The 20,644-nt window shown below is 44.8% G+C and overlaps 1 protein-coding gene across 1 annotated transcript in view; it reads right to left on the reverse strand.

The window, feature by feature from the left end:
• Positions 1 to 20,644, reverse strand: part of ASCC1 (activating signal cointegrator 1 complex subunit 1) — a 771,288-nt gene that overhangs the window by 601,016 nt on the left and 149,628 nt on the right. Inside the window, exon 4 of the mRNA XM_078643075.1 lies at positions 6,363 to 6,460. Coding sequence (XP_078499201.1) covers positions 6,363 to 6,460 — 98 coding nt within the window. The remainder of the gene's footprint in view (positions 1 to 6,362; positions 6,461 to 20,644) is intronic.

Raw genomic sequence — 20,644 nt, forward strand, 5'->3', positions numbered from 1 at the left:
GATCTTTGTGCTAGCCAGACCCTTCCAGTTCAGTGCATGCTGGGTAATGTAGTTCAGTCTCTCAATAGTAATACATCTATTTTATTGGAGCTGTCTACAGAGTGCTCTTATGATGCCAGGGGGTCCGAGGTCAGCGAGTCTACTGAAAACTTTTATTCTGTCTCTGATCATTCTGTATCCGGGGAGGATGACATTGACCATCCGGAGCTTCAGTGGTCTGACTATGACAGTGACTCTGCAGATTGGCGCACTAACCAACCATCCAAAGATTTGAATATCGATACTGTTCGCAAGGTCTCTGCTGCTGCTAAGCTATCATCTTTGCCCAGCCATCAGAATCCACATCAACAATCTGATGTAAATTCACAGAATGCTTCTGGCGCCTCTATTTCGACCACACCTCTTATTCCTGAAGAAATTTCACTGGTAACAATCTATCAAACCATTATGTTGCACAGGGAAGCAACCAAACAAGAAAATATGCGAACGCAGGGGGTTTGCCGCAAAATGCAGAACTCTCTCAGACGGGTCATCAAAACATGCACCGAGACCTCTGCCAGGGTCGCTGAAGCTGAGGAGAGGATCTCTGCTCTCGAAGATACCACCACTACTCAGAAACAGCTAGTCATAGAGGTTAAAGAGCAACGCAAGGATATCCTATGGAAACTCACGGATCTTGAAAATCGGGCGAGAAGGAATAACCTCCGCGTTTTGGGGATAGAGGAAAATAAGGAGGGCGATGATGCCAGGCACTTTATAGTCGAGCTTTTCACTGAAGCTTTCCCGGATGTCACCCAATGGGACTGGAATCTCGAGATTCAAAGGGCACATCGCTTTCCGTTAAACAGGAAAAAATCATCTACAGCTACGAATAACCCCTATCCTCGCGCCATCCTTGTCTGTTTCAATAACTTTCTAGCCCGTGAACGCATATTTGATCTTGCTAGACCCAATAAGAAGCGCTCTGCCAAGGAATGTGAATTTTTTGTTCGTCCTGATTTTTGTTCAGAGACAGTAACCCGTCGTTGGCATCTCCGGCAACAGATTCCTTTATTTCAGGCTAAGGGGGGCCCAGGTTTTTTTGCTCTTTCCAGCAAAATAAAAAAAAAATTTTAAGGGCCAGACAAGATTTTTCATGTCAGAGATTGCCGCTAAGGAATTTTTGGACTCAATATAGCCTATGTCAGGCAAGATATTTCACCCTGCTTGTTTAAAATATGACAGCAGTCATTTTCCTTTTCTATGCTCCATTATGTTCCTTCTTTTCTTCTTCCTGCTGTTCATATTTAATGACCTTTCAGATGTATACAGAAATGATGCAATTACCTTTTTTTTTTTAGGTTACTTTTTGGTCATCTGATATCTGATATTTGGAAAAAGGGGAAACACTATTGGCTCAGCGGAGTGTGGGATAACGCTTACTCAACCATCATAAGGACCATGGTCCTGATGCCCAGTGTTGGGGGGGGGGGGGAAGGTGGGGTGGGCCTCATTGGGTAGGGGGTTGGGATTCGGGGTGGTGTGGTGGTGGTGGTGGTGGATAAGGCTGCCCATCGTATTCATTTATAATTGGTTTTATTTTCCGAATGTATTTAATGTGGTACTAATTGTTGGATTTCTCAACGAAAAACTATTTGATTGTAATTATATTTGCGATATCTCTTATAAAAGACCTCATAGCTATTTAGGGCTGTTATTTTCTGATCAAATCTCATGGCTCTTTCTGTATTAAAATGTGCAACTTGGGACATTTGTGGATTAAATGATCCCAAGAAACGTAGAGTTTTTCATGAGTTACTGAAAATCATGCAGGTGGATATCATCTGTCTTCAGGAAACTCATATTCCTTGGAACAATCGAGCATATCTCAGATTTCCAGGTTATGAGTTAGCGGCTTGTACCCGACAAACCTCTACAATCAGGGGAGTCGCCATTATCTTAAAGACCGGGCTAGGGCGTGTTTTAAGAACAAAACAAGACAATTTCGGTAGATGGTTAATAGTAGAATTAGTAATTAATACCCGATCGCTTTCTATCTGTTCAATATATGCTTCCAATTTAGATGACCCACAGGTTATAAGGAATTTAAACTTAGAGTTAGCTATGTGGCCTCATCCGTTGTTTTTCTGTGGGGATTTTAATATAAACATTCCTTGCCATCTAGATATAATAAATAATAATACATATACTGGACGAAAGCCCCAAGTCTATAAGGCACTCCGGATTCTCCTGATCGAACATGGTTTGTCGGATACTTGGCATTATCATTATCCAAATCAAGATGGTTACACATTTTATTCAATACCCCACAATAAAATGGTTCGAATTGATTATGTCTTCACCTCTCTTCAAACTGTAGGGTCTCTCAAGATTGAAATTAATCCAAGAACTATATCCGACCACAATCCTATAGTCTTCATTTGTCCATGGAATCGTCCCATCAATAAAATTAGATCATGGACATTTGACAGAAAACTAATAACTGACAAACTGTGTCAAGAACGACTACATTCATGGATCCCAGAGTTCTTTGCAATTAATACCGGTACCTCTTCGGTCAGTATCGTTTGGGATACGTTCAAAGCTGCAGTGCGCTGCGAAACTAAAAGATTTGCCTCTCATCGCCGGAAGACCGAGCTGCAAACTCTTAAAACCAGACTTGCTGCTCTTGCACAAGCTGAGTTGGATTTAAGCTCTAATATTCGAAAGGGGGAAGACATAGCTGCCAGCATGAAATCAGTCGCCATAGCCAAATCTAACTTACTAGAGCCTCTCTATAATGATATAGCGACTAAATACGCCCAATTCCGAAGCTCCATGTACGAACTGGGTGAAAACTCTGGGAAGGTTTTAGCAAAACGTCTACAACAAAGGGCTGTAGCTAACCAGATCATCAGGGTTAAAGACGGCTCGGGCATTATCCAGGATACACCTACAAGTGTTATGAATGGTTTTGTTGATTTTTATACAGACTTATATACTGAAGATCGGGATCCTAATACAACTTTACAGCAACAATCTGGTCTAGATCAATTCTTTCAATCTATTGACACTCAAGAAGTCACGCATGATCAGAATCAATCCCTGGCTGAACCTATTAGTTGGGAGGAAGTTCTGATTGCTATGAAATCACTTTCCAATGGTAAAGCCGCTGGGCCGGACCTCATTCACCTAGAATTCTACAAAACTTTCTCATATTTAATTAGGCAGCAAATGTTAGAAGTTTTTCGTCTCGCCCAGACGGGGTTAATCCCCGATTCATGGCGACACTCTACTATCGTACTTTTCAGAAAGAAAGGTAAGGATGAACTAAACCCTGCCTCATACCGACCAATAGCATTAATCAATACAGATTCCAAAATCTATTCAAGGATACTGGCTCTCCGCCTAAATCAAACAATCCTTCCACTGGTCTCCATCCGTCAACACGGGTTCATTCCCGGCCGGGACACAACTGACCACATCAGGCGAGTTGTAGCTCTATTAGACTGGGCAAAGACCACAAACTCCGCCCTCGGGGTGATCCTGTTAGACGCCGAAAAGGCGTTTGACAGGGTCTCCTGGGGGTACTTATGGGGTGTCCTAGGCTGGAAGGGCTACACATCACATTTTATCAGAGCTCTACAAGCTCTGTATATATCCCCCACTGCTAAAATCCGTATTTCCGGTAATGAATCACATTATTTTTCCATTACCAGGGGCACCCGGCAAGGATGCCCCTGTTCTCCTCTTCTGTTTGCTTAATTTATCGACCCTTTCTTATGTCTAATAGAAAAATCTCAGACCATTTCCCCTGTTATTGTGCACGGAACTAAATATGAGTCACTGGCATACGCTGATGACATTATAGTTTTAACAGATAACGTTGCTCAATCTTTTCCTGCTCTGGAGATCCTGGCAGCCCAATTCGGTCTAATCTCAGGTTATAAATTAAATATAGCAAAAACCCAAATTTTACAATCTGCGGCTATGCCCATTTCACAGGTTCCCATAACATCGGAAGCAACATATCTTGGTGTTCAAATCTCGTCTGATGTAGACCAGATTTTAGATTTGAATTATTCCTCTATTATCGATTCCCTTCATAATAAATTAGAGCGGCTGGATCACCTACACCTCTCGCTATTCGGTCGGTCTAATATACTCAAAATGTTTGTTCTCCCTAAATTCTTATATTTTTTTAGATCTATTCCGTTATTAGTCCCCTCTTTAATTTTAAAGAAAGCAGAAAGAATATGTAAACGTTTCTTATGGTCATATCACAAACCAAGACGGGCAGCCAAGTTGACCTGTCTTCCACAAGATCGCGGAGGATGGACAGTCCCAAATCTAACTCTCTATTATTGGGCAGCCATGGTCCAACACTTTGCTGTCCCTTTATTAGGGACTGCAGTCGAGCTTCCGGCTCACCTCTCACCCTCAATATACTCAATATCATTGGGAGATTCCACAAAAGGGGTACTTACTTGTATACTCGAACCGAGCTATTTTAAAAAACCAAATTTAAGGTATTATGGGCACTATTTTCGGTATGGCAAAAAGTTCGTAGACATTTCCATATCTCTAAGCTCACTTATTATACCCCTTTAACCGCCTCTAGACTCCTTCCTAATATATTTCAAGAGGGGGTGGTGAACATTTGGATGGCTCTTGGGCTAAAGGAGATTGGTGACCTAGCTGACCTAGGGCAAATTGCTTCCTTTACCTTCTTAAAGGAAAAATTTCATTTACAGTCTAATCATTTTTTTAAATATCTTCAATTAAGAAGTTTTTTGGATAAAAAGCTCTCTCAAAATCCAACAATGTTTCAAAAACTTGTAATAGTCGAATCTATTAGAAGGAAAGTGAAAATTGGTAATTTATACCAAACTTTTCTATCCCAACTTCCTGATGATTTGGATGATCGGAATAATAAGTGGATGATAAAATTTGGAGCACCTTGTATTGACTTAAAATTTCCATTGGTATTAGCTAGGTCTGTTTTAGTATCAGGTACTCTCCGCTCACAAAGCTATATGGCTATGTTCAATCTGTATTATACTCCTGCAAAACTTGTTAGATGGGGGGTTATCAGCGGGGGTAAAGGTTTGTTTTGTCCAAGATGTAAATTTCCTTCCGCAGATTCTATTCATATGTTTTATAGCTGTCCGGAGTTATTTTTCTTTATCAACCAAATCGAAATTTTTCTCACACAGATTACTCAAACTCCAGTCAAAATTTCTGCTGAAATGGTTATTACTGGTTATGAATATTCTACGGCCATTCAAAAATCAAGACATTTGCAAGCTTTTCTTTTTATTTCCATGGCCATGGTTAGACTTTGTGTTACATCACTCTGGATAAATCCTGAACCCCCTATTTTTTGTCATTGGAAAGCCAGGATGTTGGCTTGGTATAAACTTGAGATTTCAGTTCAGCCTTTCAGAGGAAAGAGAAGACGTTTAATCGCCTCCAAGAACTGGGCTCCATTTGAAAATTGGATTACAAATTAATCATTAATTATGATCATTTTCTTTCAGTTTCTTTGCTATTTCTATATAATTATTATTTTCTTTTTTTCTTTTTTATACATATGCATGTATTCTCTCTCTAATATGTATTGATAGTCTAATCTTACCCACCACCTTGGGATAAAAGTGGGAAAAAAACTTAATAAAAAAAAAAGAAAAAATAAGAAAGAAAGACAACCAACTGATTTTTCGCCCTGTAACGGCACAACAGCGTGGGGCCTTTTCAAGGCTGAAACTTATATATATAGAATAAAAGGTAACCTCACATAAATCATAAAATTAAAGAAAAGAAAAAACTCATAGTAATGTGTCCGCAGCAAACATGAGAAAGCTCATGTCCTAAAATCAAACATTGTATCACTTGTATACTCTGTGTAAAAGTATTAAATGTGAGTAACAATCTATGAAACCTATGTCGTAGGAGTACCCACATTTTTGCTTGTGAGGTTTAACTGCCATTTATATTCAACGTAATATACCTCATCAAGTGTCATTACCTACAAGAATCATTATGGGAAGGAACCTGATGCCTTCCATACTCCAGTATACACGAGACAATAATCAAAAGAAATAATTAAGCAGAAACAAGTAAAGTAGGCCCTGTAGCAAATAGCTATTTAAGGGTATGGGTACCTTCAAAGACCAGTAGGATCAGCAGTTGTGTTGGAATAGTAAGTATTTAATGTGTATATTTCGTTGTAGAGTAGGTATGTGGTCTGGGGGGGCATGGGGGGGGCAATATAACACAAAAGATCATTGTCAAGCCAGTGATGTGAATTTTTTGTTTTACTTTGGTTCAGTAATTAATATTTCTTCCTCAAAGGCAGCAGACATTCGTGAATACAATCTTACCGATCTCTCCTTCCAGTCCAGGCTTAGGAATGCTGATAGAAGTTCGTGTTTCTGATTCTATCTTTCTCTTAGTTTCGCTTTTCTTACCAATTATGAATCTGCAAAGATGGAAAAAAATTCAGAATATGCTTAATATTTTGAGTTAGACACATTACATACATTTTTCTCATGACATGCTTAACGCCGAAGGATAGAGAGTCCTCTCTCATTCAAGTCCACCATAACTAAGAACTTAATCAGACAGGTCATCCATATTGGTAGAAGAGGAACCATTTCACTTTCACAATCTAAGTTCCAGATGCAAGGTTTTGCACACAAAAAGTAATAAATCATATTACTGATAACTGAATTAATATTTGTATCCAGCTTTTACCATTTGATCATCTACTCTGCTAGTGTGCAAGAACTTTTTTTAAAGCAAAATGTTAGGCCATGGCCAGCAGCACACTGGAATAGAAGAAAACTGATGGAGCTACCATCCCCAATCTTCATAAAGTCTGCCAGTTTCCTTTTAATCACCAAAAATTGAAGAATGCATAAGGGTTTGAAAACGGGACAGTTACCTATCATGGGAAATAAAATTTTAAAAAGATCTTTCGAGTACTGAGGAGCCACTGCTGAGACAAATATGCCTGTCTGGCAGGTTGCCAGCTGTGGAGAAATGATGTCCATTACCAGCTTGTCAGTACAAGAATGGAAGGCTCCAAACTGGTATATACAAGAACAATAAAAATGTGTATACTTACATTTGAGACTCCCTCCCACACTGATCCCTTCCCACATAGCTGGGCTGCTCAGTGCAGCTCATCTCGGTGGCATCACATCCTCCATCTCTGGAGTGAGGGTTCGCTTCAGTCAGGAACTTCGCTGTTCTCTGGGCCCTTCTGTAGTACATCAAGACTATAGTAGGTTTGCCATGGTCCTCACACCATGTCAGACGTCTTTGGGCACCACCTACTTTCGAACACCAGTATTTCTGTTTCCATTCATATATGGACACTCTCTTTCTACTTCATTATAATCAGATCTTGTGCCTGAACCCACAACCTAGCCAACATCTCTCTTGGCCACTATAAATCCCAGCATGCAAAACCTAAAGGGTCTGTGAGAATGTCAACACCATTTGGGATCCCAAAGATTACCAATTGGAGTGTTCCTGAGATCTCAAGTTCCAGAACTGCCTCCAACTCCTGTATTACATCCCTCCAATACAAGCAACCTTGGGCCCTCCCCATATAGTATTCAGGAACGTGCCCTCTTCTGTATTCCTTCGTAGGCAGTTGGGATTTGGTGCCCTCTCCATTCTGAAAAGTTTGCCACGATTATAGTAAATTCGAGGCAGTATTTTGAACTGTACTAATCTCAGCTGGGCTTAAATGACTACTTCCGCCTGGTGCACTACGGTCGCCTCCTAATCTAGATCGTCCAACTCCCCAATCTCCATTTGTCTCCCTCTTGGCTTGCAGAGCTCAGAGGCAGTCCAGAGCATGATCTATCATGGTGTGATAGAATTTTGACACTAACCTTATTCCTCCCTGCAATACCCTGGTTTCAAGGGGAGTATGTTTGTGGTTGTCTATCCAGGTTGCCTGCTTCTTCCGGAGTGCATACCTCAGTTGAGATATTGACATGTTTGGATGGGCGCTATCTGATTTTCTTGTTGTACGGCTTTGAAAAATGTCAAGTCCCTCCCCTGTGTAGGATGTCTCCCAGAGGCTCTACGCCTACCGCTTTTTGAAACCTGACAATATACCCACTTTTATTAGGGCCTTCGCCTTCCACAATGGAGTGGCTAACATGAGTTTCCCCTGCCAGCATCATCTCATGCTTTCAGGGCTGCTTGTGTCGATGCTGGGCTGGAATGTTCTTTAGGGTCTGCCATAAATATAGTGAACATGAATTGTCAATGCCATCTGTGCCCTCTCCAGTTGCGAGGTCCCTGTGAGAGGAAGAACGCACAGTCATTAATGACTTGTAATTGTGGCGTCTTACAGCATGCTCCGATGTCTGGCAAGGCAATTCCCTCATTGTAATAGGATCTATAAAAGGTCCGTAGAGCTGTTCTAAGGGTGCCGTTGTTCCAGAGTAGCCTTCGCAGTATTGTATTGATCTTAGCAAAGTAGGCTTCAAATGGGGTGTTCTGCACCAGACACATATAGTAATTTAGGCAAGGTAATCATTTATAAGAGAGAGGCCATGCCCATTATTGTTAAGGGTAATGTACCCCATCTATATGCATCTGTTCTGAGCTCCTCTAGAACGCTGCCTAAGTTTCCCTTTAGGAGCCTATATCTATTAGTGGTGTCCTTAATTTCCAGACACTTCCATAACACTTACCTATCTCAAACCTTTCCAGGCACTCCCTGCTGACCATCTGATAAAGGGTTGACTTTTCCCAATTAATGCGGCGTCCAGAGTACCCCTCAAAGTTTTGGAAGATCAAGAGGACCACATCTGTGGATTAGTGAGATAGAGTAAAATCTGGGTAAAGCGAGATTTTTTGGGATTCTCCCCATACTTACAGGAATCTAGAAACATGGGCTCTGCATCGTGTCCTTCCTTTCTTTTTCTCTTGCCACATTTCGGGGCCTCATCTCTACGTACAGCCCTGTATGCCTCCCAGAATGTAACCGAGTAGTCTACTGAGCCCTCATTTTCCACAAAGTACAACTTGGAGGCACACCATAGGGCTCAGACAGTTACTCTGTCACCACGCTCTGGCTCCGATTTAGCTCTGAGTACCTTGTGCGACTTGCAGTAGTGAGTGATCTGAATTGCCTTGTGCCAGACATTTCACCTCCCCCACCCATTGAATTTGTTCTGCGGGGATAAACCTACAGTTCAATCGAGAGAGTGACCCCTGCGCTCCCGCCAATCTGAGGGGTGTTAGGCCCTCCACGTAAAAGAACAAACTTGCCATTTGTGCACTTGAAGATGAATGTATTGAAAACCGGTGAGAGTAGAAGAGAAGAGTTCAGCCACATCCCTTGAGTTGGGGTGGGGTCGAGACTAAGCCACAACTTGCTGCAATGGAGCCTCCTTGCAGCAGCAACAGACTCTATTGTGCATATTGGAGGGCAGTCATGATTTGAGTCCTCTGCTTTGAAAGGATTTAACACTAGTAGCTAGGGTCAGTGGCCAACAGTCACAGCTTTTGAGTACCAGGCAGGAGTGGAGTGCAAACTATCAAAGGAGTGACCTTCTACCCATGGGGCATAAAAAGAAAGATGTTGCTAAGAATTAGAAAAAATGTGGTGCCTCGTGCCAGAGAGATGGGCAGGACTGACAACTGAAAAACACAGAGTAACTAGGCTACGGGTGGCCATGGTGCTTAGTAGATTAACCTAAAACAAGAGCCCTGAAAGACTCAGAAGTAATAAAGTGGACTTGGCTCTGCTGGGGTAAAACTGAAGGAGTGAAACCTAGAACTGCTGTGGGGGCTAAACAAGGTAAGAAAGAGAGGAGAGAAGCAGGAGCGGCACAATGAGACTTGAGGTTGTTGCAATAAATACTTCTGGCAGCCATTTTTAGGTCTCGGCTAGCCGCGCGAAGCTAGCCGTTCTCCGCCGAGAACTTTATGTTGCCGTGTGAGCTTCCCAGGAGACAATCCTGGCCGCGCGCATTGCCTTGGAGGCGATTCGAAACTGACACGCGCACGCGAACGAGCGCTGCAGCCAGGCGCTGTCTCCTAGGAAGCTCTGCAGCGTCTGCGATCAAAATCACACAAACTGAGGCACCGCAGCAACGGGAGCTGACCACCTGGTAGAGCCGCAGAATGAAAAACTACTTGAGGGATGGGGCCCTCGGTATCACGATGCCCCGGGCCCATAGCGACGCTCTTGTAACTTTCTTCGTGCCTTGTTTGTTTCTTTCCAGCGGAGGAGCCGAGGCGGCCGGAGCACCGCACACCCAGCCCCGGCTCAAGTCCCGAGGTGAGGGGGAAGCAGAGACTCGAGAACGGGGAGACACACGGAGCCCACACACGGAGCCCCTTGCCGGTCCTTCACTCTCCCCCGGAGTAGCGCCATCATGCCGGCTAAGACCTTCCCAAAAGTCTTGTGCCCCATATGTGGGCCAGGACGTGTGTACAATGAACGGTACGAGGAGTCAATAAAGGCGGGGACTTACCGTGCGTGTCCCGGTGTGGCGTATCCCCCTCCAGCCGCCGTTCTCCGGTGCCCGCTCCTCCAATGCTAGCTCCCCTCTCCTCCCCACACACACACATGCAGGCGCTCCGAGTCCCTCCTCCTCTCTGGATTGATCTGGTCTGGCTGGCGTCAGGGAGTCGGGGCCGCCCAGCCTCCAACACCACAACCTCCTCCTCCTCCTCCTGGCAGTGCACGGCAGCGCCTCGCGCCGCAGGGATCCTCTGCAAGTTCCCTCGCTTTTCCCTGCGACTCGTTCCTCCTTTCTCCCGGGAAGGGCCGCTCCTGTGGGAGGAGGACCCAACCGGGAAGTGCCACGGGACTCTCACCGGAGCTCGCACGACAAGGCCGCTCGTCCCCGGCCTGGAAGTGACCCGAAAGCCCAGCTCTTGGCACAGCGCCTTCAGCATACTTTAGTATTTCTTCGCTGTTTTCCAAGGTTTGGCCACCCTTTTCGGTCCCATGCTTTTCATGACTTTTCAAGGCTAGTGTGCTTGCGTTACTTTGTTGACAGTCAACCAGCGACCCAAATTATGCATCTCATTTATTACTCTTAGCTTGAGTGCTAAGTCGTTAATGGTAACTAACTACGAATATAAACACAGTTCATAAAAGACGAGCGGTTATTTAAGTACAGTGCACTGATTTTGAAATGGAAGCCAAACACGTAGCGCCGTGTTAAGCTCAGCAGAAACGTTACAAATTAATATTACATAGCGGTGACAGGTTTACTGTTTAGTAGCGGGTTTGACCTGCCAGCCCACAACCTACGTCACTGATCCAAAAATCATGACATAGCAGAATATGAGTTAATTCAGGCACTTCTTTACAATATTTGATTTAATCTCCATGTTTTTTAATATAGTACGACCCAGACCCACGAAAAAAGAGGCATTTAACAGAGAATTTTAAAGAAGCATTGGCGTAGCCAATAGGTCTCGCCTTTGGGACCTTATAAGCGGTTATCCATGCAACAGTTGATGTTGCACCAAGGATATTGTGCTGCAAAACTAAATACTTATAAGGTCCCAAAGGCGAGACCTATTGGCTATGCCAATGCTTTTTTTAACTGTCACCTGCCCAAGATCAGGAAGCAGGCCCACCAAACCGACACCTCCTCACCACTTCTTGTCAGCCAATAGCAACCCCCATGCCCAGCATACACAGAGAACTACACTGCTATGCCACAGCACTACCAACTGCCTGCCTTCCTGCCCCTACACTGTTACCCCGCGGTGCAGCCACAGGACAGTGGCTACATTGCCCGTGTCTGCCCCGCAACACGTTGTTCCTGTCATGGAGGTTTCCCACAGCCGGGTGCAGTTAATAAATACAGGGACCCAAAAATATGTGGCATCAAAGAATAAGAACGGACGTGGTACAGGTAGGCTTTTTTTAATTTATTTATTAGTTTTCACTTTTATATAGCGCAAACTTTACCCGCAGGTATCAGAGGCATTTAAATCAGCATGCTTATTACAAGCAAGACTAGCACTCTATATTACTGCCAAATTTGCTTAGCATAAGCAACAGCTAACCATTCACAAACAATGTTTATATACCAATTGCAAATTTAAAAAAAAATTGATGCAAAGCATTGTCATTTACAATGCCAGTAACTCAAACTTTAATGCTGCGAGACCTATTGCATTGTAAATGCTTGTTTTTATTACAATGGGAGTTGCTGAAACGTGGGACAGCCAGGCAGGGTTACCTTATAACATCATTGCAATAAACAAAACCATCTCTATGTCAAGGAAAGAATACATCTCCTGGATGTACAAGAGCACAACACTGCTACACTAAAAATGCATGAAAATGTTGAGATATATGGATAATGGCAATGGATGGCATACGCTGATTGTTTTAAACCTTGTGTGTAATATTGTGTGCTTTTAAACTTACCTGCCACTCTCCCCGTGCACTCCCGCGCAGCGGACTCTAGCGCTGACGTGGGCTACTATCTTCAATTGCCGCCATTTCCTCGGAAGACTGAGGCCACGCCCACTACCCTCAGGCCACACCCCCCATACACTATAAAAATGTGTATCTCCCGGACGCGCAGCGGGCGGGCGCAGCGGGCGCGCCGTTTGCGCGCCTAAGGCAAGCCCGTCTGCGCCCGTCCGCGACTGACCGGGGCCAGGGGCACGCCATTATGCACAACCCCTCACATACTCTCCCGCACAACTTCTTGCCCTTAACAACCATTGGCCACTAAATCCCGCGACACTCTCCTATGCCCAACATCTTGGCATTGTCTCATCTAAGCCTGCCACACCGGCCCCTCCTCCCCCTCCCATTACTGCCCTCCTCCTAAACACGAGGTCAGCTGTTAAGCATCAGATTGAAATATTTGATCTCCTGGACTCCGAATCTCTGGATTTATTGTTTTTAACTGAAACCTGGTACAGACCCGATTCCCTTCCAAGCATCCTGGCAGCCCTCCCCCCCTCTACTCTATGTTCCACGTAGACCGACCGGAGGAGAGAGTGTGCGGCGGGGTAGCCCTGATTGCCCGTAAGGGACTCCATTTCCAGACACTCACGTCGCCCATGATACCCGCAGCCGATTGCCTTGTAGTTCGCTCCACCTCTCTTAACATCCCTTAACATTACTTGTGTATTAATTTATCGGCCGCCTCAATCATCCTCAGGCTTACTCTCTGCCCTCCAGGACTCACTCGCCACCCTTGTAGTTAATAGCGCCTCCGTTCTTGTGCTGGGAGACTTTAATTTCTGGCCCACGACCCCGCAGAGGATTCGAAATCCAAGGACTTCACGCAATTGTTACTCAGCCTCAATTTTTCCCAGCATGTTCAAGGTCCCACCCATATCCGGGGCCATATTCTTGACCAGATCTGGACTTTAAACATCCCGATTTCCACTCCAATCATCTCCCCCTGCTCATGGTCCGATCATTCCATCCTCGCCTTTTCCTTTGATCGGAGTCAAAAAATTACAGCCTCTTGCCCTAAGAACACCCGGGCAAGAAATTGGAACCGAGTCGATATTCCCTCCCTATGCAACTCATTAGTCGCCACCTCCCCGGATCTATCGGGGCTGACGCCACACTCCCAGGCTGCTACCCTTGATCGCTGGCTTACCAAAGCCTGCGACCCAGTGGCTCCCCTGAAGCGGATCACCATCAACCGCACTCATAATGCCAACAAGTGGTTCAGCCCTGCTCTCAAAGCTAAGAAACTGGAACTACGGCAAGCTGAGCGAGCGTGGCGAAGAGCTTATTGCCCAACCCGGAAACAACACTATATCTCCACCCTTAGCGAATATAAACAAGCCATCCTGGCAGCTAAGACAGATTACTTTTCGGAGCACATTCTGGCCGCAGAAAGTCAGCCGCGCGAGATCTTTGCCACCGTCCATGAACTGGCATCCTCTGACAGAACTCAGCCTAAGATCCCCCCCTCTCAGGCTTTATGCGACTCACTCAATGAATTTTTCATTGACAAAATAGCTTGTATCAAAGCTAACATTCCCCCTCCCTCGCTCACCTTTTCCTACCCCCAGCCTCCCGTCAATAATGCGTCCCTCACTTCCATCCCTGCACTCACTAGGGAATCTTTGCCCCCTTTACTTAGTCGTGTGAAGTCGGGCTCCCCAGCTGACATCTGCCCGGCACGCATTCTTCGTCAGATCTTTCTTGAATGTCTACCCCCTGCTCTCACCCTTCTCAATGACTGTTTTACGCACAGCATTGTCCCTGTCACTTTTAAGACTGCCATAATTCTCCCCATCCTAAAAAAACCGGGGGTCGATCCCTCCTCTCCGGCAAACTATCGCCCGATCTCCCTTCTTCCCTACCTGGGTAAGGTACCTGAATCTCATGCCACTCAGGTACTCAGCGCCTTTATTGAGGACAGCAACTACCTTGCGCCCTGTCAGGCGGGCTTTCGCCCCCGCCACTCCACCGAGAAGGTGGTCATTTCGGTCATGGACCAACTTAGAGAGGGGCTCGATACTAACACCCCCCAGGCCCTTGTCCTCCTAGATTTGTCCGCCGCTTTCGACACGGTGGACCATTCCATCCTTTTGTCCCGTGTCAGGGCGGCGGGCATAGGAGGGCAAGCATTGACCTGGATAGGCTCCTTCCTAGCAGACCGTACCCAGGCTGTCCATCTGGCCGAATTTACTGCCCCGCTGCGCAGGGTGCAATGCGGTGTTCCCCAGGGCTCCTCTCTTCCCCCCTTTTATTCAACCTTTATATCTTCCCTCTTATTTTCGCTTTACAGCAAATGGAGGTCCCAGTCTATAATTATGCTGATGACCTCCAACTCATCTTTAATTTTTCCTCCCCCTCATCCGGTGTCACTGCCTTCCAGTCGGTCATGCTTTTTATCCGGGATTGGATGAATGCCAACCATCTGAAACTCAACCCGGATAAAACTGAGCTGATTTTGACTGGAGGCAGTGGCAACCCTTGGTCCCCCTCATTCTGCCCCCCCCCCCTTGGCCTACCTCCCACCCCATCCTACTCCGTTAAAACCCTTGGCATCACACTCAATCACCACTTGACTCTGCACTCCCACATTAGTTCTGTAGTATCTTCCTGCTTCTTTACCCTTTGCACCATTAGGAAAGTATCTCGGTTTTTCTCCCTCTTCTGCATTTAATTTATTTATTATGGCCATAGTCATATCCAAAATCGACTACGGGAACATTATTTATAATGGCGCCCCCGCCTATGCACTCCAACGCCTCCAGCTAGTGCAGAACCAGGCTGCCCGCCTGGTACATGGCCTTTCCAAATTTCATCACTCGTCACCCCTCCTCATCTCCCTCCATTGGCTTCCCATCAAGCAACGGGCCCTTTTCAAACTTGGATGCCTCACTTTTCAAGCCCGGATGGGCACGGCCCCCGCATTCATTAATTTTGCCATCATCAACTATTGCCCTTCTAGACATCTTCGCTCCTCTACCAAATCCCTACTAGTCATTCCCCGTTTCAAGAAATCCAGATCGGGTGGCCAGAAATTCATGGTCCTCGCGCCCACTTTCTGGAACACCCTCCCGCTCCATATTAGACTCTCTTCCTCCTACATGGAGTTTCGTAGGGCCCTCAAGACTTTCTTGTTCCAGCAGGCGTTCGGTCTATAACCCTCCCCTCTCTTCATGCCCAGGTTTTTTTCTTCCTCTAGCGCCATGAAACTGCACTGTGAACGTGCGCTTTATACATTTTTAAAAATTCAAATTCAAATTCAAATACCACCTACACATGTGGAAACCATTCATACAGGATAAGGAATACATTTAAGCATACTGGTCTGGAGCTTGTGTTTGCCTATTGAGAAGACCTGGTGCAGCAGTAAATATACTGCCCATTGGCCTAAGGGAAAAGCCAAATGTTTGGACATTAAAGAGGGAATAATCTGCAGCCGGGGGAGCCAGACAATTATGCAAAGCCTTTTGTAATTGCCGGAAAGAATCAAGACAATGAGGATAGAGCAGGCAGACTACTCAGAACTGATATGTGTTAACTTCTACAGACCCTGTCCCAAAAGTCATAGCTGTCCCTTAGTGGAAAACAAGACGGGTGAGATAAAATTGGAAGCTCTGCTTACAATTCAAGATCTCCAGATAAAAAGCGGAGAAAGTCACTTGAGTGGACAGTCACATTTCTCAATGAGTAGTCATATCATGAGAAATAAACCTCCTACAGAAGGAGCATTTTCAAAGGTGCTTCAAGATCCAGTGGAGGATAAGGAGGGCAAATTGAGGGAAAATAATACTGGGAATGTCACCTGCCCGGTACAAGGGTGTGTACCTTTTCATGGAGGGCTCGACGGCATTGTTAGACTGGTACCCTGACTTTATTTTGTCCCAGTAGCTTAGTACAACATATGCTGAGAGGCCTAGGCCTGCCATGGAAGCATAAGGCATAAGGTTCATGCCCTCATAACCAACATGGACTACTGTCCATGTCCTGGGTTGATCAGATGCAACAGTGGTGTAAGGATACTGGTTTTTGAGAACTGTAAGTCTTGACCAAACCTTTTTCTCAGTGTCAGAGAAGAATGCAGTCTAATGACCTCACTCGTGTAAAGTTTTGCTTTAGCGTGACTCTCAGACTCTTGCACTGAGTGTGTGAATGTGAGTGAGTGTGTTTGAGGATATGAGTTTGAGTATATAGCTTCAACACATTGTGAAAGTGCCTAGACTGCATTCCTGTGACTGGATGGTGGTGACCCTGAGAGTGAAAGGAGGAGGATGGGAACAGAACTGCCTTTAGAAAATCAATGAGGTCCTTGTTAACAAAGGGCTGCTTCGTAGGTCTCCCTGAGCACTGCTGATTGATACGGGGAGGGAGGGTCAGCAGTTTCTGTTTTTCACAGTGAGGGAGTTACTAGGCAGTGCCTGTTGTTTGTCAGTCTCCAATTAGGATGTATGACGGTACAACGCATACTTTCACAACGCATACCATTACAACAAAACTTTTACAACGCAGGATCCATTACAACACATGCCATTACAATGCATGCCATTACAACGTAGCTGCTATTACAACGCATGCCATTACAACGTAAATATGGGTATTTTTTTTATTTTTTTATTAATGGAAATGTAATAGTAGTGTATGTGTTGGATAGTGTAGGGGTTAAAATTACTATTCTAACTCCAGGGGGGCGTAATAGTAGGGTAAGTGTTGGATAGTGTAGGGGTTAAAATTACTATTCTAACTCCAGGGATGCGTATTTGTAGGGTAAGTGATGGATGGTGTAGGGGTTCAAATTAAATTAAATACTTACCCATACTTACGTTGTAATGGCATGCGTTGTAATAGCAGCTGCGTTGTAATGGCATGCGTTGTATAGGCATGCGTTGTAATGGATCCTGCGTTGTAATAGTTTCGTTGTAATGGTAGTGCGTTGTTATAGTTGCGTTGTAAAGGATGTTTCCCCTCCAATTACAGCTCCAGGAAGGCTGATGGCTGCCAGGATATTTCATGATTCGCTGCACACATTTGTTAATACTCCTGCTTGCAGCCAGAACCATTGCTACCTGCTGTAAAACCATCACCTTGCTGTGTCAGAGCTTCGGCCAGAAAAATACATTTGATAAAGAACCACCCAAAACTGGTTCTGAAACCTAAGAATGTGGATCCACATCTCCTGTCTTGAAAATGAGCATAATAAAAAAGCAATCCAAAGCACTCCACTTTTTTACTTCCAACTCCAAGTTATTCATGGGCAAGGAAGAGAATGCTTCACAGGGTATTTGAAGATCTGCTGTGTGACTGGGATACTCAATGCATGACAGCCAATCACATAGAGGTGAGGGGACATCACCTAAAGTCTGCACTTCCTGTAGGAGTCACTGAGGGTCTGCCTACTACCTAAAGTAGGCCTGCCTCTCTGCTCAGAGAGGGAAAGAGAGTACCTGACCCTGCAGGAGGAGAGACTGTGCAGGAGTAGGAGCCCAGTGTTTTCCCAGTGAGGAACACTTGAAAGAACCTGATTGCCAGAGGAAGCAAAGGCAGGAGCTGACCCCTTTCTTAAGGGGTTTCCTAGTCTACCTCAGCAGTTCCCACGGTACAATGAGCAAAGATTTTCAACTAAAGAGCAACAGCAGGTCATCCAGCATCCCTGCCTTGGGCCAAAAGATGGGTGCTACTGTTGACCCACTGTGTGGATGCCACACAAGAGGAGGGATAGTTGCTGCCAATGTAAAAGCTCTGATCTGGCCTGGGAGGCCAAGAGTGCTGAAGACAAATATCCGCTGAAGATCCAGCTCGGAGACTGCAACTGCCAAGAACAAGCCTCCGCCATGCAGGTTTGCCACTGTGACTCCTCGTCCAGCAGCGTGTGTGCCAAGTGATCCTGCCAACATGGTCCTATCATTAAGGCCACTGGTAAATGAGCGGATTTGCAGAATGCCCCCACCAACGCCACAAGAACCACGTCTAAACCAAGGTGGTAAAATGGGGCCTACCCATGAAAAAATTGAGAGACTGAACACCCAGAGGCAAATCTTCCACATGAACCTTAAACTCTGTCCCTGTGAACTTGTAGAGGCAATAACTGTTAAGTAAACTGATCTATGCATTAGCCAGAAGGGCTATCCAGACTGAACTGCACCTTTGTCTAATGAATGCCAATGCTCATATGTCATATTGGGGACTGTAGACAGAAGGAGAACTCCTAGAGCTGGGAGATGGCACCATAGGGGGTTAGTGCTCTACTGAGACTTGAGTTTACAAACCTGTAACTATATTCCTATTTTGAACTGTGTACCATTTTTGTGGCTGTGAAATTACTCACTATTTTACTAAGATAAGCACTGGGTTGGACAAAATATTATAATGTCTGTTGGTTGACTGCTCAGTTCTATGTTGTTGTCCCCCACACTACCTCCCTGAAAAGCCTGTGACTGCTTACTACCCTGAGAGTCAAGTGTGGAAGGCGTGCACTTGGCCCAGTTTGCCGAGAAATAGTAGGGCAGACCCCTGGACATCTGTGGCAAACCATTACAACTTCCACGGCTGCGGAACAAGAGCTTCTGTCTGTCCTTTGCCCGCCCGAATGGGATCTTAGCAGTAGGTAAGCTGGACAGTGATGAGAGATGGGGAGGTGTTCGTGGAGGCATGATTCCAAAATATGATGAGTGGCAAAACAACATTGAAATCTACTGAGGCTAAGAGACAGTGACTCACAGACCACTAGGAGTGACGTCACCAAGGATTCAGAAAGTGAATTTCTTAATAAGAGAGCTAAATATACCCTACTCAAACTATCACAAAAATTGGACACATACATAACAAATCCTTAAAATCCATCTGTTTTCAAACTACACGACATTATTACATAAAGATCTGCAGTATAAGACAAAGGCAGAAGAAAGAAAGGAGGGACCTAGCATGAGCCTGGAGAGTGTGAGATGCAAAACTACACAGGCATTGGCAAACTCACAGGCTGCCAGCCTTTTGGCATGTTAATGCTTGGCTTGTCATAGTTTTTTTGTGAAATGTTATTGTTGGGGGAGGTGTCGGGCCCTCGCCAAAATATATTTGATCCTGGAGAGTGTGAGATGCAAAAATACACAGGCCAATTGGCAAACTCACAGGCTGCCAGCCTTTTGACATGTTAATGCTTGGTTTGTCATAGTTTTTTGTGACATGTTATTGTTGGGGGAGGTGTCGGGCCCTCGCCTCGATTTATTTGATCTCAAAAAAATCCATTGATTTAATAGTCCCTGGCACTGAAGGGAAATACATTGGGTCGGAATGTGCTCCTTGTGAAACCGTCCGATGGCTGGTGTGGGTTGATCTACTGCCTCTTGCTGTATGCTGTAGTGGGAGAAAATAAAATGGGAGCGAGATAACAGACCAATGGTGTGTGGACTACATATCCGGTGTATTAGCACAAATGCAATAAGAATAAATAGGCCGTAAATTGAGGCTACCGAAACACATTTGAAAGTAAAATTGTTTTCATTAAATAAATATTTATTTAGGCAGCACTTAAACTTGCTTGGTTTTGATGAAAGCGGTTTTGTTTTGTTAATCTTGAGCGCCCTCTAGTGGTTCCCGTTTGAATTGGAGCTTTAATCTGAGTTTAAAGGGGCTGTGGTAAATAAAATACTCCTCATAGAGAGAGACAAGGGAAGGTTTGGCTTGTTTATTTCTCTTTGTCCTGTCCTGAATCTTTAACAATAACTAGGGATTGAAGTGGCAGGATGCCGGGATCTATGGGGAACGACGTTCTCAATCAGGTTTACTTTTATAAAATATTAATTCCGACCTTGAGGTGTGTTTGGCTGAATGGAAGGGAGGGTGTATCACAGCCAAGTGAGAGGAAGACCGTGAAAGAAGAAACCAGTCGTCTCGCCACGAAGTCGGCTACCTGACAGAAATGTAGATGTATGCAATCGGTTACCGCACAGATTTAAAGGCTGCTTGGAGGCCAGTGTGTGGTTTAAACTGATGCAATCATTTGAGACTTCATGGTGACAAAGATTTATTATTTTTGAGGGAAAACACTAGATACATTCTGCGTATTACTAACAATATGTATATTTATTATATTATCTTAAACACTAAATCTCTTTTAACATGTTGCTGCTGTCTATCTTACACAGTGTGTAATACAATTTTAAAATAATGACGTGAATCGTCACAATGCTTTCA

The sequence above is a fragment of the Lissotriton helveticus genome, chromosome 5_1, assembly GCF_964261635.1.
Source record: "Lissotriton helveticus chromosome 5_1, aLisHel1.1, whole genome shotgun sequence".
NCBI lineage: Eukaryota > Metazoa > Chordata > Amphibia > Caudata > Salamandridae > Lissotriton > Lissotriton helveticus.